The sequence below is a fragment of the Hylobates moloch genome, unplaced genomic scaffold (assembly GCF_009828535.3).
Source record: "Hylobates moloch isolate HMO894 unplaced genomic scaffold, HMol_V3 SCAFFOLD_1, whole genome shotgun sequence".
In the NCBI taxonomy this organism is placed as follows: Eukaryota; Metazoa; Chordata; class Mammalia; order Primates; family Hylobatidae; genus Hylobates; species Hylobates moloch.
The window spans coordinates 84,636,401-84,655,218 of NW_026652276.1; the positions used below are offsets into that span (position 1 = coordinate 84,636,401).

Here is an 18,818-nt window from a genome sequence, read left to right on the forward strand (position 1 = left end):
CAACACAGCAATAGAGTGCTGATCTCTGAAAGACAAAGGCTGTGAAAATAAACATGCACTTAAGCCAGGGGGCACTTGGGTTGTGACTTTTCTTTCGAGATATTTGGTAACATATCCCAGATCCTCAAACCACTCCAGGGATCTTCCCTTCAAGTACAGTCTGAATCACCTACCTGTCTCAAATGTCCCAGCAAAGCTCTTGCTCTGTGCAGGCAGGCCTGCCAGATAGCTGCCTTTTTCTTTTCCTCTTACCTTGGCTAAGTGGCTTCCAAGGTGTTTCGGAAAGGAAAATGTAGGATTCAAAATAAAGAGCAGAGAGTTGGGCCAGGCCTGCATTGTCCTCTAACTGTGATAATGGGTGGCTGCTCGGCCCCTGGTTCATCTTCCACAGCAAAAGCTGGACCAAGGCCTGCTTTTTCTCTCTAATGGTAGGATTGCCTCTGGCTTCGAGTTGCACGTTTATCTTTAGTACTCATCACTTTGAATTTGTTATTACTTCACCCTCCCCTTTGTCTTCACTTTTATCTGTCTGTATATTTCCCAACAACCTGTTTTTACCTCATCTCCCTCTTTTATTATTACCACTTTTATTCCCTGCCCTACATCCTTGGCTTCCCCTGTAAGCACTTTGAAAAATAAGGTGAATTTTATATTGGTAAAAGATGCTGAAGTGTGAATCTGTGAAGCCCCCGCCCCAGTAGCCTCCTTCCATGTGAGTACCTTCTTTCCATGTAAGGTAACAGCTCTCTCTTATTTATATTTTATTTTTTTTTTTTTTTTGGTGCTCATTCTCTCCAGGCAACCAGGAAAGCTGTCCCCTTCAAGGAATGGCTTGATCTAAGATCCACTCATGGGATACAACTAAAGAACAAAACCTCTTGTTATCAGGTTGCACATGTCCAGGTATTTGCAAGCAGTATTTTGCTTTCTTAAATACCAGACTGTGGCTAGCAATCTTCCCCCACTTCAGGTTATAGAAATTCAGAGCTCCCTATCTCAAGACCAGGAAAATCCAGAGCAGACACACGTTTTGTGAATATGACCAGGAATAAGTTATTTCATCTTGGGAAAAAAATAAGACCAAGATCTAGGGCTTGCTTGATGTTTCCCAGTTGTTCTTCCAGTCCACCCTATTCCCTTCATCACTCTTCTCTGTGCCCCAAGTAGGAGGCTGACCTATTGGGTTGTATAAACAGGCTCTTTTGCACTATAGCTTCCTATTGGATTCACACCATGGGGAGCATTGGAGATCAGAAAGAGGGTAGAATAGTGAGAGCAGAAGGCCAGGCTATTTATTCACTGGCTCCCTCAACATGGGCCACTACAGGCTGGCTGAATATCCCCGCTCCTGTCAGGTGACTCTCTCTCTCCAGCACCAGTCACCATTCTGTCCTTTGTCCCATCAGGCCTTCTACTAGCCCAGGGTACTGCACTACCCCTTATGATTTCCCTATAACCTGCTAATACCTTTATAAATAATCTCCTTAATAAACTCTACTCAAATTACCCAATTTGAGCGGACCATTTGCTTCCGGCTGCTGGTTTGATGCTTACAAAAGATCTCTGCTTAGGCAAGGCAGAAACAGGTGCATTTGAGAAATGGCAATGGCAAATGATCAGGAACCCAGTTACCTGGAAACTGAGGCCCACGGTAGGAATTCAAGCAACTCTTGGCACAGAGAGACAAAGGAGAAACTTCTTTACTGAGGATTAGCGATACAGAGAAGTGAATGCAGTTACAGACAACTGGAGGTACTAAGCTCAGATTATTAATAATAACACATTTACCATGCACTTATGATAAGCCAAGTACCTAATAAATACCCTGTCACATTTTAGAATTTTTTATCTATTTTCCTGATGAGGAAACTGGGTGAATTGATCATTGCTGTTTTGTAGACCCAAATTCCCTCCTTCAGCATCTTCTAGTAATAAAACTATTCTCTCCTGCAAGGAGCTCATTTCACAGGTTTTAACCAGTGCTAACCCGGGCCTTGCCTGTCAGAACATACCTCCTCCCATGCACAATGCTTGGCTCAGTAATGGACATGTGACTCTAACAGGCCAACAAGTTTCTCCGAGATTTGATACTTGGACCTAGAGAAAGACTAGAAGGATGATGATAGCAGCAACCATTGCTTCAGGCCACCTTTCCCTCTGCTTGGAGGAAGCCATCTCCAGTAAGAAATCATTTAGCATCAGCAAAGAGAACAGGAGAGAGAGACAAAGGATAGATGGAGGAAGAGCAACAGTGAGCACAAAAGAAATGACCTTATTTGCTACTGCAGCCAGTCTCTCCAGTGAGTTTTATCCTTCAGTTTTCCAGTATTATGAGACAATGAATACTTTGCTTTTACTTAATATAAGTTGGATCTCTCATTTATATTTCCGAAAAATCCTGTAAGTATATTAAGGCTGCCTTGCAGAGACTCTTCAGCTGGGCAGTGATCAGCCCATGCGTGTGAGAAAACTACCAAAAGTTGGATAAAGAGCCACTCAGAAGGAGCAGGTAGAGCAATCTCCAGAGCTTACAGAGATCCAGAGGCAGGAGAATCACTTGAACCCAGGAGATGGAGGTTGCGGTGAGCTGAGATCACGCCATTGCATTCTAGCCTGGGGTACAAGAGCAAGACTCCATCTCAAAAAAAAAAAAAAAAAAAAAATTTGAAAGGCCCAAAATGAAGAGAAAAACACATTATCTTTTCTACCATTCTTACATTAATACTTATTTTTAAAAGTTTTAATAACTTTTTTGACATCATTTCTCCCTCTCTCTCTCCTTCCCTCCTTCCCTTTTTATCCTAATCCCTCTAGTTCAATCTCCATCTCTTTTGATGTTTTTAGTATACTTCTCTTATTCTCTCTCACACTCACTGATTCTTTTTGGGTAGGTGTATGTGTGATTTGAATAGCATCCCAAAATAAAATAGATATAAAATTTTTCTTAAATTTTATTCCATTTACTTTTTAGACTTTTTTGTTAAAATCTAACACAAAAACATGCAGGCCTACATAGAGTCAGGATTATCAAGATGTCAGTAGGCAATAGAAATTTGTCAGCTTTATTAAAATTTTATGGAACTACTGTCATATATGTAATTCATCATTGGCCGAAACGTTATTATGTGGTGAATGACTATAGCAGTCATGGTTATTAAAACAGGTTTATAACTATAGTCTATATGTTTAAGAAAGTAGAGGAAACCATAAGTGTGTTAAGAAAAGACATAGATGATGACATAAAAGAGACCCAAATAGGCTGGGTGAGGTGTCTCACACTTGTAATCCCAGCACTTTGGGAAGCCAAGGCAGGTGGATCACTTGAGGTCAGGAGTTCAGGACCAGCCTGGCTGACATAGTGAAACCCTGTCTCTACTGAAATACAAAAATTAGCTGGGTGTGGTGGCAGGCGCCTGTAATCCCAGCTACTTGGGAGGCTGAGGCAGAAGAATCGCTTGAGCCCAGGATGTGGAGGTTGTGGTGAGCTAAGATGACACCATTGCACTCCAGCCTGGGCAACAGAGTGAGACTCCGTCTCAACAACAACAACAACAAAAGACCCAAATCAAACTTCTAGAGCTGAAAAATACAGTATGTGAGATGAAAAATAAACTAGATGGGATTGAAAGTAGATTAGACACTATAAATGAGGACATGTCAATAGAAACTACTCAAAATGAAACACAGATAAAAAATGACTGAAAAAGATCAACAGAATTTCAGTGAGCTGTGGGACAACTTCATGCAGCCTACTCTAAATGTAAATGTGGTCTCCAAGATGAGAGAGAAGAGAGGACAGGAACAAAGTTTGAAGAAATGTGGCTGAAATTTCCCCAGATTTGTTGAAGAACATAAACATATAGATCCAAGAAACTCAATAAACTTTATTTTTATTTTATTTTATTTTATTTTTGAGTCTTGCACCAGGCAGTGCAGTGGTGCAATCTCGGCTCACTGCAACGTCCACCTCCTGGGTTCAAGCGATTCTCCTGCCTAGGCTTCCCTGAGTAGCTGGGATTACAGACATGCGCCACCACACCCAGCTAATTTTTGTATTTTTAGTAGAGATGGGATTTCACCATGTTGTCCAAGCCGATATCGAACTCCTAACCTCAAGCGATCCACCCACCTGGGCCTCTCAAAATGCTGGGATTACAGGCATGAGCCACCGTGCCTGGCCTCAATAAATGTTAATGAAAAGAAAGATGAAGACACGCATCAAGGCACATCGTAATCAAATCAGGGAGCCCATCTCAGTGGGCAGCATCCCCCACAGTCATTTTTGACCTTCAAAGTAGAGTAATCACAGAGGATTTCAAGGATTCAGACGTGCCCTCCACTAAAGTATTCCTAAATATCTTAGTGAAGGGAAAGTCTTCGAGGCCTTCTGGTCGAGCATTAGGTGGGAGGATGGGCACCAGGTTGCACATGATAAATCCAGTTCAACCTTATGTCCTAAGCCTGTGGATTCCCTTCTCCATAGCATGCCAAGGAAGCTCTGGCATGGCATCCCCATTAAATGTAGACTACCATTGAGTCCAAGTTTTAGTTAATCCACCAAGAAAGATGTTAAAACCACCTCCAGTTGCATGAGCTAATACATTAAATCCAGAATCTGTACTAAATACACTCATATCCATGATTTAACCCAATCTAGTGTTGTATTTTCTTATGAAAAAGACCCTTAGAATGTACTCTCACATATGTTCCCCAGGTTTCTGTTGCTATATATTTATTAGCAAAGTCTTGAAATGTTTGGGGCATGCAAGTTAATTTTTCCCAGGTCATTGTGCATACTTATCCACCTACAACATACTGAGATTTGGACCTGTCCAAACGTTCAGTGGTAAGAGTGGGTGATTGTAGTGCATCTTAAGGAAAATGAACATCCCCTTTCAAAGCATCTTCCCCAGATGAAGGTTTTCCTAGCAATGGTCTAAATGCCTCATCACACACCCAGTCTCTCAGAAATGGCTGGGCTATTTCAAAGCTGGAATAGTTCACTGAAGAATCTGTTATGGTGCCAACTGGGAGACAACAGCTTAAAAGGATGATATTCTGTCTTACAGGATGTGGTACACGCTTTGAATTACAGACCATGGTGTCATCTTCCCCATAATTAAAATATATGTGTCTGGGAATCAAGGCATGGAAGTAAAGGAGCAATCTGTCCTCAAAAGTAAATTCAAAATTTTACCTCTAGAGACAGAAGAATTTGCTAACAATTTAAAAATAGCTGTTTCCAGTTTCTAGTCCCACTTTCTCCTTATTACTACCAGGCAACAGGTTTCCAAAAAAATATTAACATCCAATTTTAGCTACCTAAAAATGTGAAGACCTCTACAGATGTTCAATGGTATATTATAAAATGGTAAACTTATAATAAAAGAGATGAGCAAAGGTTCCCAAAATGAGCAGTAGAGTGACTGGCAGTAAAGTAAAAATAAAAAAAAATAGGAGGTCCAAACACAAAATGTTATGTAGTGTCCTAACTATGTTTTACTGATTTTTTGATAAGCTCTCTAGTTCATCCTCTTATTTGATCTAATAATCAGACAAGCAGTTCCCTGATGTTATAGGCAAATGAATTACCCTTAGAGTTTCCAAAGAAACGTTTGAGAAAACAATAGGGAAGAACTGCAGCAATCTGCTACTGCAGTGATGTGAAGACACACTGTTGAGGTTAAAAGTCAAAGGTCAAGTTGGTGTTATTCTCTTGGTCCTCCTGCAGTTGATTAAACAATATTACTTGAGATGAAAGCAATTAGTGAAAAGAATTATGATTACTTTATTAGCATTACTGAATAAATGTCTTTTCAGAATCCAAGTTATCACTCAAAAACATGTCATATTGCCCTAAAATTACTTATTCAATTTCTGGCCAGAGAGGATTTCTTTATAAGAAAGAGTTTCCTATTAAACTTCTCATTGAAGTTTAATCAATATGCTTCATCGATATGTGTCCCCTAAAGCAATCCTAGGATTTAGAAAAGGATCTAAGTATGTGGGCTTCTATGAGTAATATCTGAGTCTGAGTTTACTCAAAAGGTTGGTTTTCAGGCTGTTTCTTCTCTAATTCTAGAAAGCTCTAGAAGGCCATAGTAAATCCTCACAGAATACAACTAAAGCATAAAAATAACTTTCAAAGATTTATAATTAGCTGGAATAATTTTCTTTGGGATCTAATTCTTATTTACAAGTCATTTTAGAGACCCCAAATTAGGCAACAACATTGCAACATGACTAACACTGACTTCAGATTGGAAAAAAGCCATACATCTATTCAATAGGGAGTAAACAAGTTCTAGGGAAATATGTGAGAGAATAAATTAATAATATCATTTAGCAAGAAAAAAAGAGCTCAATAAATATTATAGCCTAGCTTAAAAAAGAAAAAAAGTATGTTTAGGCAATAGTCGTGTCTCCTCACTAAACGTATGTTAAGCTAAGATATAGCCAAAGCTATAGTAAACCAAGAAAAGCTCTTCTCTCCAGTGGAGAGAGGCAATGTTGCCTCTACAATCATGTGGTCACAGTGTGTATGGTAGAGTGGCAAGGCATCTTCTGTTCCCCTTAGTCCAAAGTATGCACCTTGGTTGATAAGCAGCTAGAAGAAGAAAACCAAATAGATTTAGATCTGAACTTTTAAAAACAGGTTTATGCAAACAGGCATTCCCACATTGAGCTGGGACTATATACTGGTAAAACCAATCTTGAAGACAATTTAGCAATATATATCAAGGGTCTTATGAGTGTATATGTCCTTTGAATAGGATATTTCACTTTAGCTTAAGAAAATAATCAGATTTTTTTACAATAATAGACTTCATAGAAAAAAAAAAACAGGAAATCATTTAAATGACCAAAAAAACTATTATAGCCTTTTTTCAAAACCATTAATGCTCAGGATAAGTAGGAAAAATCCAGATTACAAAAAAGTATGCCCACCATTTTCTATTTTGTAAGTCTGTGTATGTGTGTGTATGTGCATGTGAAAAAAATGCAGAAAGACTTAGAACAATTTTTCTAGGGTCTTTTTGTATTTTCAATTTTTTTCTAATTTTTTAAAAAAATTATTTATTAAAGGGATAGTTAGATTGGTCAACTACCTTAAAGAGTATTATGAATTCATCATTTAAAAAGGTGATTGAAAATAAGGCACCACTGTAGGGCTGTTCACATAGCATGTTTTTCTAAAATACACTCTTCCATCGTCTGTGGTAGCTACCTGAATTCCAGTGGGCCTAGCTCTAAAAAAGTTGCAAAATTGTACCAATACGTGTTGCATCACCCCTTAATTATTTGTGCCAATTGATGGAAGCTGAAATGTGGAAAACATCAACCAGATAATTCAAAATTAGTTTGTACTGAGACTTGGAATATGACCAGACACATGTGCTTAGACATGAATGTATTTCTCTTCTTCCCTCACTAACCTTCAGGCCTTGTCCTCACCACTTCTTGGTCTGGGTCCAACTCACAGCCTGGGGCCAGCATGGCAGCACTGGTGAAGTCCCTAGGAATAAAAAAAGTGTTTGAGAAAAGAGTGGTGACAATGACTGGGCTCTGAATGGTGAACATTTACACGTGTAAATGCAGAAACACCCATATACGATCATCCGCATATTAATTTTCCACCTAGACTCATTACTTTTCCATGACTCTGATGAAAAGCGGAGTTTTATTTGTGTAGAATCTTTCCGATTTGGTGATAGTGGTGACTGGAATAATAGTAAGAAAAGATATCTTGGCAGGACTGGCTACATCATTTAAGGGACCCAATGCAAAATGAAAATGCAGGCCCCTTGTTCTAAAATGATTAAGAATTTTAATACTGAGACAGCAGAGCATGAAACCAAGCTCAGAGCTCTTCTAAATTCAGGTCTCTGTGTGACTGTACTGGTCACGGGCCCATGAAGCCAGTCCTGAGTTTTAGAGTCAGGTAGATATGGGATCAAATTCTAGATTTTTTCATTTATAAGCTGAGTATCTTGGCTAAATTATTTAAACTTTCAAAGTTTCAGTTATGCAATCTTAAAATGGGAGTTATGTGAGTGTGTCATTATTCTCAAGATTGCTGTGAGGATTAAAAGAGAGAGCATTCTATTAGGTGCATAACATAGTGCCTGGCTCAGGGAGACTGTTCATCTTCTCTATATTGTATACTGCAGTTCGAGTTTGATATAGTTTGAATATCTGTCCCCTCCAAATCTCATGCTGAAATTTGATCCCCAATGTTGGAGGTGGGGCCTAGAGAGAGGTGTTGGGATCATGAGGATGAATCCCTCACAAATGGCTTGGTGCCATTCTTGCGGAATTGAGTGAGTTCTCACTCTTAGTTCCTGTTAGATCTGTTAAGAGTCTGACACCTCCCTCCCCATGCCTCTTCCTCTCTCTCTCATTCTCTCTCTCTGTTCTTTCCCTTTACCATGTGATGCTTACTGTCCTCTGCCTTCCACCATGAGTGGAAGCTCCATGAAGCCCTCACCAGAAGCAGATGCTGGTGTCATGGTCATACAGCCTGCAGAGCCATGAGCCAGATAAACCTCTTAATTTTACAAATTACCCAGACTCAGGTATTCTTTTATAGCAAAATGAAACAGTCTAATAGAGCGCTCATATTCTTTTTTTTTTTTTTTTTTGAGACGGAGTCTCGCTCTGTCGCCCAGGCCGGAGTGCAGTGGCGCAATCTCGAAGAGCTCATATTCTAAAATGCAAACTTGAAAGTTTGATATGGTTTGGCTCTGTGTCCCCATCCAAATCTCATGTTGAATTGTGACTGTGTGTTGGAGGTGGGGCCTGGTGGGAGGTGATTGGATCATAGGGGTGGTTTCTGATGGTTTAGCACCATCCCCCTAGTACTGTCTCATGATGGAGTTCTCACAAGATCTGGTTGTTTGAAAGTGTGTAGCACTTCCCCCTTTGCTCTCTCTCCATCTCCTGCTCCGCCATGGTGAATATATGCTTGCTTCTCCTTCGTCTTCCGCCATAATTTTAAGTTTCCTGAGGCCCCTCAGCCATGCTGCCTATACAGCCTGCAGAACTATGAGTATATTAAATCTCTTTTCTTCATAAATCAGCCAGTCTCAGGTAGTTCTTTATAACAGTGTAAGAACAGACTTAATAGAGGGTTTCTCCCTGATTTAAGATTATTTTTGGTTATCCATTATCTACGAAACAAAATGAAAATGCACATTATGACATATAAGGACCTTAACTATTCAGGTTTTATCAATCTCTCTAAAACTTGCCACCTACCACTCTCCCGTATGTTCAAAGTATAATTTGTATTTATTTTCACTTTTCCTTAAGAATCGGTAATTATAATAGACACAGATGACAAATAATAAATGCTTCCTTGTGCCAGGCACTGTGCTAATCATTCTGTGGGAGGGAATACTCATTCTCCACTCCTGCTGTTTCCTCCCATGAGAGGGAGCCGCATGAGCTGTGACATTCCTGGATACTTCCACCTCCTCGTTTATCCTCCCCTGGCAAGGATAAGTTGAGAGAATCTGGGTATTTGTATTCCAGCCTCTTTCTCTTTTGGTAGCAAATCTCACAGGGAGCATGATTTTAGGCATGCTGTACGCATAGTGGCAAAGACCTTTTCCCGGTGGAACAACCCATTGTCCAGGACGACCTGATACCAGTTGGTGAGCCTGTCTATTTCTGGTATTCAGCATCAGGAAGCCTAAGCTCTCCAGTGTCAGCTTCATTACTGATAATGGTCTCCTGCCTGCGTTACTCTTGTCTGTTTCTAAATTGGTTCAGAACTTGGGTGGGGAAAATGGGTATTATTTACTGAGGATACATAAGTATCCCAACAAAGTCTATATTCATTGTCTCCTTTATACCTCAGAGCTACCATATGAGGTAAGCATATCTATCATCCAATTTTTATAGGTAAGGAAAGTAAGGATTAGCAATCAAGTAAGTGGCATAATCAAGATCTAAACAGTTCTATCCGATGTCACCGATTATGCCCTTAAATTTTCCCATTTTGTTTTTGCATGAAGGTTGAATAATAAACTGATAAGAACATTCAAAATTTGAGTTCATGTTGAAAAAAAAAGCTAACACAGTATTATATGCAGTGTACTTATATTCTATCTGGCAGAAAAGTTAGCCAAGCTAAACTTAAATTCAGCACATGCTGAATTTTATTTTAGGGAGAACAAGCTGCAATCATAATAAAGAACTGTATTTACAGCTAACAGCAATACCCACGTTTCTCTATAGGTCTTACACTACAATCTGAAATTGCATTTCATGATTTACAAGGTCTGAGACATAAACAGTAAAAGGTATGTTTCTGGGAATTTTCTCATTAACAGCCACAAAACAAGCAATTTTGTGTGGAATTGCTTTGTTCACCTTTTCTCAAATATGTGCAAGATCTCTCTTTGATGTTGAATCCATTCTGATTTGAACATCTCAATATTTTCGATGTTCCGTGAACTCCTCCACACCCCACCTGTCTCTGGGAAGCTCTGACCTCCCTACCTACTTGGTGAAATGAAGGAAATTTAGAACATCTGAGCTCGCAGGTTGCCTACTTACGACTACCCAAAGAATGAGCTCTGCTTACCCCTGTTCCCTCGTAGGTACATGAATGAGTCATCAAAAATTCACTAATAGTTGATTAATGCAGTTGTGATAGTATGAAAAACAACAAAAGGAGTGCAGTGCTGAAGAAATTCTAGATCTTGCAGATTTAATGCATCCACTTATATCCATGACTCAATCCCTTTTCATATGACACTAGTTATTGTTGTTATTGTCTTCCATAACCATTCCTACCACGACTCCATTCCAGGGCGTACTCCCTTCTTCTTGTCACAAGAACATCAACACTCTGCAGTCTTTTATTCTCTATCATGTCTTCATCCCTCCATACTTTGCTCACCAAGATGTGTTTTTCCATCTGTCATATTTGTCTAATCCTGTTGATTTAATGCACTATATTTCTACCAAGAAAACAGTACATACAAAATACTCCCAAGCATCTAACTACTTTTAAAAATATAGATCTTTCTACATTACCCATATATATTGCCTGACTTGGCATCTCTATTTTCATACAGTGCTCAGCACTCCTGATTAATTGTCTGTTTAATATTTTATCCAAAATTGCACTAGAAAACCAAGAAAACAGGACAAAGGAATGTCATTTGTACTTTTTGTAATCTTCATTATTTACCAAATGTATTTTTCTTATAACTACCTTTGTAGCGCTTCAAGATATGCCTAACAGGCACTGTTAGCTCTTTTACAGGCCTGTGGATAATGGAAAGTATGGAGAATCCTGGCTTGGAAAGGCAATAAATAAGGTTATTTTGACACTACTCTCTATTGGAGGAATTGTGATTGTTTTTGTTTTTGTTTCTGTTTTGAGAGAAGAAGCTTGCCTAATGGCAATCCATAAGACATTCTGGAGAACAGTTATAGATTCAATACGTGAGTTTTAGTCGACTTGGATGTAGCACCTTGTTAACAAAAAGGCTTCACTTTTATTGCCTCACTGATATTCACATAATCTGCTGACATAGTGCTATGGTCCGAGTGTGTGTATACCCCCAAAATTCGTATATTGAAACTTAGTTCTCAAGGTGATGGTGTTAAGAGGTGGGGCCTTTGGGAGGTGATTAAATCGTGAGGGCTCTGCCCTCAAGAATGATGTTAGGTACCCTCTTAAAAGGCCTTGAGTAAGTGAAGGTCGGCTCTCTTGTTCTTCCACCTCCCACCCCGTGATATTGCAGATTTCACAACAGCAAGGCACCATCTTGGGGGCAGAGAGCAGCTCTCCAAACATCAATGCTAGCACCTTGATCTTGGGCTTCTCAGCTTCCATAATTGTAAGAAACAAATTTCTTTTCTTTATAAGTTACCCAGCCTAAGGCATTTTGTTATGGCAGCACAAACAGACTAAGACATAGAGAGTTCATGTTGGCCACTTTAAAAAAAAATTTACCAAGAACTTGAGGCACTGAGAGGCAAATGGCTGGCTCAAGAACATGCAAAGCATGATCAAGTAATTTTGAGGTATACATTTTTAATTCAAACTCCCTTGGTAATCTGATGGTGAAAAGAATTTTCAGTTTTCAAATTTCCTAGACTACACGCAGCAGAGAACTCAGGAGCACGGCACCAACTTATTTTGTCTTATGTAGAAGGATATCTGACTTGAGGTTGAGAATTCCACATCAGAATCTACAGGCCTTTTCCCCTGCCCAGTAGAGTTTAGTTACCTACCTTCAATCTCTGCCAACAGCAATCCTCTACCCCTCTGGTTTAAGCAGGCTGTTCTAAATAGTTGTCGGTGGTTACCATGGTAACAGACGCTTAGGTTTCAGCTTCGAATGCCCCTTTTAATGAGGCAATTTCAAGAATATTTGTGATAAATTACCAGACCACAGACTTAACTGCAGGGAGTTTTGCTTTGGAAAATCTAATAAAAAGACAGCAGAAAGAATGAGCAGTAAATGCAACAGAGAAAATGGGGCCAGATTTGGAGGGGCAAATGGAAGAGATGCCAGATCTGACTACCAAAAGTCAAATCAGAATCAATTCAAACCAGAGCTTTAAATTATAAATGGTCCCTGAAGGGCTTCCTGACATGCTGAGCCAAGATTCCTTGGGAGGAGGAATGGTAAAGTGAGAGGCGGTGAGGGCAAGAGTTGAGTATGTCCTGCAGAAGGCTGTGTATTTTAAAGCTTCCATTTTCTATTTTATCATTAACTATAGTGGCTAAATCAGAAACAGTCTTCTTTTGTTTCTCCATTTCTCCATGTATGAGACCAAGGGACATTGCCACCTGGAGAGGACATAATGAACTAAAATGTGGACTTTCGCCTAAGTGAATTTCACAGCAACCTAGGTTATCCACATTTCCCAAAGACATACCTGTCTTGATAATGGTCCAGGATTCTGTTATTAATCTCTTATCCATTGTACCCATTAAAAATTTCACAGAAGGATAAACGTACTTAAACACATTGCTACACTATTGTGTGGAAAGAAACATCTCCTAATTACCCAAAGGAAGACATGTCATTCATCCTTGTTATGATTGAATCTAAAAACTATGCCTCCGCTATATAAAATACCTTCAGTTTATACTTGGTTGAAGGCAAGAGGGCAGCCTAAAAGAGCTTTCACTTACACTGTAAGTGCCTTGCCAGGCTCCCTAGGTCCCTTCAGGAACGTCTTACTCTCGCTGCTCACGGAAAGCACCAGGGAACAGATGCATTACAGTTTGTGACAGGAGAACAGCCTGTGGATTCCGCCTACTCCCTCCAGTCCATCTGGGAGGTGGGTGAGACAGGGAGCCCACAGAGAGGGGGGCTCTCCTGGGAATCCCTCAGGGTACATGGCTATTGGTGCTTTATTTTCAGTAGATGGCACTGTGTCTATTGAGATAAGCAAAGGGAGATTCTAGATGGGAAATTTAATTGTTTCTAGAGAAAGCACAAGGCATGTGAGAATGTACGGTATTTTTTTTTTTTTTGCCTTAGTTATATGATAACGCAAATACTATTCAGTATTCAGGTTATATTATCTTTGGAGCCCATGGAATTTTATGATTTATTATTCTGGCTCCATCTTAGGTCTGTGGTGAAGCCCATGGCCCTCCTATACAGTATATACTTGGAATAAGAATAAATCATTCTGAATGTTCACCTCTGTTACCCAACACATACAGCAGCACCTATACTCCATCTGTGCCCTGGATCCCCACCTGTGCACTGGCTCTCTCCCTTTTTCCCAGAGAGGAAACTCTGACACTTCAGTTCCTGCCTGGAACCCAGGAGTTTTCACACCCCAAGAATGAGAAAACCAGAACAGTTTCTTGCACACTGGTGGTCCCATGGAGCAGACATTCTCCTTTGTCCATCCATCCTTTTTCTTTTCTAATAGACATCTAGTTATTTTTTTTCCTCTCTTCTGAGTATTTCCAGGAAAGTAAACTCTAGCACCAGAAGATGAATCAATTTTATTTAGTTTTTTATTATACTTTAAGTCTGGGATACATGTGCAGAACGTGCAGGTTTGTTACATAGGTATATATGTGCCATGGTGGTTTGCTGCACCCATCAACCCATCATCTACATTAGGTATTTCTTCTAATGCTACCCCTCCCCAGCCCCCCACCCCCGACAGGCCCTGGTATGTGATGTTCCCCTCCCTGTGTCCATGTGTTCTCATGAACCAATTTTATTTTAAGCCATATGTAGTCTTTTAAATGGGAGGAGAGAACCTCAAGTATGTTTCATAGATAATGAACTGTAGATACAGGATGGAAGATGGAGTACATATGGGCCAAACACTAGGTGATGCACTTAATATAAAACTCTTTTATTCCTTATGATAACCTTGAGATAGATATTTTGCTACCTGTCTTACAGATGAGCAAATGGAAGTTCAGAAAGTTTAAATAATCTACCTAAAATCATCCTCAATATTGACTGGGCATATAATGAGATTCTAAACTTTTGAGTAGTTTGCTAGAATACTTCTGGAAAGGGACTTGCATGGAGAAACTTATTTCTGTCCGTTGACATTATCTTCTGAATATGACCCCTAGAACCGCAGCAGTCATCTTGAGACAATTATGGAAGCACACCTGATAGAACAAGATAAAAGTCCAAAGACAACAGAGCAGAATGATAGAAAGAACCTGGAACCTTGATGATACCTTTTGAGTTGCTGATTTAATCAACCTTCAAACTTCAGATGTATGTTTTAGCCACTTTGAGATATGTCTTCTATTACTCGTAGCCCGAAATACCCTAAACAATACTGCCTAAACACTCTAGCCATAGATGACTAGAAAATGTATTAGTGCCTGAGCCACAGGCAGCCATCCATAGGATGACTGCTGAGGAGGTAGGATACGAGAGTTCACTCCTCCAGGAATCCATAGTGGATAATATCTAATGAAACCAATCAGATCGTTTCTAGGGGCATCTGAATAAGACAGCATTTTCCCTGTCTCCTCAGGAACCTTGCTCCATCAGTTAACCCATCTCTCCTGTGTCTTCAATGTTTTTTCCTTAAACTAACACTTTTTTTTTCTTTTCTTGAGACAGAGTCTCACTTTGTCACACAGGCTGGAGTGCAATGGTGCAGTCACGGCTCACTGCAGCCTCGACCTCCTCTCGGGCTCACGTGATCCTCCCACCTTAATCTCTTAAATAGCTGGGACTACAGGCATGTACCACCATGCCTGGCTAAGTTTTTGACTTTTTTTTTGTACAGATGAGTTCTCACTGTGTTTCCCAGGCTGATCTTGAACTCCTGGCCTCAAGCTGTCCTCCCGCCTCAGCCTCTCAAAGTGCTGGGATTATAAGCATGAGGCACCACCTAACTAAACCCTTCTTAAATACCGTTTAAGTTTTTCCTATTAAAAACAAACAAAACATCCTTTGTCAAATACAGAACTTCTTCCAATACCACTCGAAATAGCTCCTCTCTTTCACAGTCCACTTCTTAAAATAGATGTCTCCGGTTTCTATCCTTCAAGTCACTCTTCAACCCATTGCAATTTACACCTGCAGTTCCCCAACAGGACAGCTGCTCTTACGGACATTACAAAATAGTAAGAAAATAGGTTGTCAATTGCTGAGTAACACACTACCTCAAAACTTAGTCATTTAAAACAACAGACACCATTGATTATCTGTCACGATTCTGTGGGTTGACAAAGCTCAGTTATACAATTCCTCTCTTCTGCACAGAACTGCAGTCACCTGGAGGCTTGACTGAGCTGGAACATCCACTATGGCTCATTGACATAGCTGGCAGATGGTGTTTGCTTTTGGTTGGGAACTCAGCTAGAAGTTAGTCCTTCTCCTCCTGGCCTCTCTACATGTGGGCTTCTCTCAACATGATGGCTGAGTTTCAAGAGGAACAATTTCAACCTTGTGAAAATAGAAGCTGCTCAGCCTCAGAAATTAAAGAACCTCATTTCTGCCACGTTGATCAATACAAGTCCAATCCAGTCCAGATTCAACAGAAAGCAAATAGACTTCACTTCTTGATAGGGAGAACAGCAAATGATTTACAGCTATCTTTAATGTACCACAGTTATTAATGAATTTCTTTATTGTTAAATCTAATGAAAACATTGTAGTCATTTTCTGTGGCACTTTGATTCCAGAAATACTTTCTTCCTTCCACTTTCATGACAACACACTCTCCTGCTTGTCCAGGTACTTCTAGGGCTTCTCCTTCTCTTTTTTTGGAAAGAATCTTTTCCTCAAACTCAAATATTACTGTTCCTTGGAATTCCATCCTTCTTCTATTATCACTATATTCACTCTTACTGGGCATTCTAATAAACTTACTAGGCTTCCATTACTATCTACATACTAATCACTCAGATCTGTACTATACTCACAGTTCATATTGCTCATTTTAGTTTCAAATCTAGATATTGCACTCTTTATTGATCATCTCTAGTCTCCATTTGAATAACCAACAAGTATCACAAATTCAAAAGGTCTAAAACTGAGCTTGTTGCATTTTCTCCCAAAGCTCCTATTTCGACGTTATCTGTTTCTACGAATAGCACCATATCCCTTCAGTTACATGATGCAGAAAGCTAAACATTTTCCTTCTTCTATTTTCTTCAACCCTACATTCAGTCACCATAGCTAGTTAATATTATATCTTTAACATTTTTCAAATTTGTTGTCAGCCTCTGTTCTCTAACACTTCAGTATTGAACTCCAGTTTAGACTACTATCATCTTTTGTCTGTTTACTCCAGCATCTTGTATCAGTCTTCTTACCTCCACACTGGCCTCCTCTTTAATCCATTTTTCACACTGTCAGAGTGAAGTTTTTAATGGTAAAATCGGATTACATTGTGCTCAATTCAGCAACACATATACTAAACTTAGAACAGTTCAGAGAAGACTAGTATGGCCCTTGTGCAAGGATGACTTAAGATTTGCAAAGCATTTCGTATTTTTTCTGTATCCAAGGGCACACAATGTACTGGAGATGATCAGTAAAGAGTAGGATATCTAAATTTGGAATTATGCATTATAATTTGCATGACAATAACAACAAAAAATGAGGTGAAAGGGGATGGGCTATATGGGAACAAAGTTGTGTATATTATTGTAATTAAGTTGGCATTAACTTGACATAGATTGTTATAAATTATGATGTTGTTGTAATTCTAACAGCAACCCTTGATGATTAATGTTATATGTCAACTTGACTGGCCTAAGGAATGCCCAGATAGCTGGTAAAGAATTATTTATGGGTGTGTCTGTGAAGGTGTTTCTTGACAAGGTTAGTATTTGAATCAACAGACTGAGCAAAGAAGATCCACCCTCATCAATGTGGGTGGACAGAATCTAATCTGTTGAAGGCATGAATCAAATAAAAAGGCAGAGGAAGGGTTAATTTTTTCTCCCTTCTTGAATTGGGACATTCGGCTTCTCCTGCCCTCAGATATTGAAACTACTGGTTCTTGGGCCTTTGGACTTCAGGACTTCCAACCCCTCCAAGTTCTCAGGAAATGGAGTTCCACCAGTGTACGCCCCACACCAGGATTAAAGTTTTCAGGACTGGGACTTATGTCATCAGGTAGTCTTGTTCTCAGGCCTTTGAACTTAAATTATACCACTGACTTTCCTGGTTTCCCAGGAAATAGGCAGACAGTATATCAGTGGACTTCTTGGCCTCCACAGTTCCATGAGTCAATCCCTATAATAAATCTCCTCCTACATATCTCTATATAGCCCATTGTTTCTGTTTCTCTGGAGAACCCTGGCTAACATACACCCACTAAGAAAACAATTCAAAAATAGTACAACAGAACACTGGGTAGAGTTCTAAGGTTTTTTACTCTAGTTCTTGGTGCCTGGATGGCCCCCCGACCCACACAAGACCTGGGAGAATTTGCTGCCCTGAAGAGAAGGACATAGGCCTGGCTGGTTTTGCCAGCTGATGATTGTAGAGCCCTAGAGCATTGAGTGAACATAGGTGGTAGCCAGGGAGTGGTTACAGCAGGCCTTGGGCCAGACCCAGTGCTGTTCTTGCTTTAGGTCTGACCCAGCACAGTCCTAAGGGTGGTGGCCACAGGGGTGCTTGTGTCACTCCATCCCCAGCTCTAGGTGGCTCAGAACAGAGAAAGAGAGACTCTCTTTGTTTGGGAGAACATAAAGGAAGAGAAGAAGAGTCTCTGCCTAGTAATACAGAGAATTCTTCCAGATCTTGTCCGAGAACATCAAGGTAGTACCTCTATGAGTCTGCAAGAACCAGAGCATTACTGCCTCCTAAAGCAGATACAGCTTAGATCACAAAACCCTAGTCCTTTCAAATAGCTGGAAAGCCTCCCCAAGAAAGATGGTTATGAATAAGCCCAGACTGTGAAGACTACCATAAATACCTAACTCTTCAATATCCAGACTCAGAAGATCTACAAGTATTAAGATGACCCAGGAAAACATGATCTCACCAAAAGAAGTAAATAAGGCATGTGGGACCAATCCTGAAGAAACAGAGATATTGACCGTTCAGACAGAATTCCAAATAGCTAAGGAATTCAGAATTCTATCAGATAAATCTAACAAAGAGATTGAAATAATTAAAAAGAATAAATAGAAATCCTGGAATGAAAAATGCAATTGACATACTGAAGAATGCATCAGAGTCTTTTAATACATCATTGATCATGCAGAATAAAGAATTAGTGAGGCTGAAGATAGGCTATTTGAAAATACATAGTCAGAAGAGACAAAAGAAAAAAGAATAAAAAACAATGAGGCATACCTACAGAATCTAGAAAATAGCTTCAAA

The 18,818-nt window shown here is 39.7% G+C and overlaps 1 protein-coding gene and 1 non-coding gene across 2 annotated transcripts in view; one reads left to right on the forward strand and one right to left on the reverse strand.

Moving 5' to 3' along the window:
• UPP2 (uridine phosphorylase 2) overlaps nt 1-7,497 on the reverse strand; it is a 143,185-nt gene extending 135,688 nt beyond the window's left edge. The window contains exon 1 of the mRNA XM_032755658.2: nt 7,437-7,497. Coding sequence (XP_032611549.1) covers nt 7,437-7,497 — 61 coding nt within the window. The remainder of the gene's footprint in view (nt 1-7,436) is intronic.
• Nucleotides 7,498-16,872: 9,375 nt separating this feature from the next.
• Nucleotides 16,873-16,979, forward strand: LOC116809832 (U6 spliceosomal RNA). The gene has a single exon (XR_004370013.1). It is a non-coding gene; the product is annotated as a U6 spliceosomal RNA (small nuclear RNA).
• Nucleotides 16,980-18,818: the final 1,839 nt, after the last annotated feature.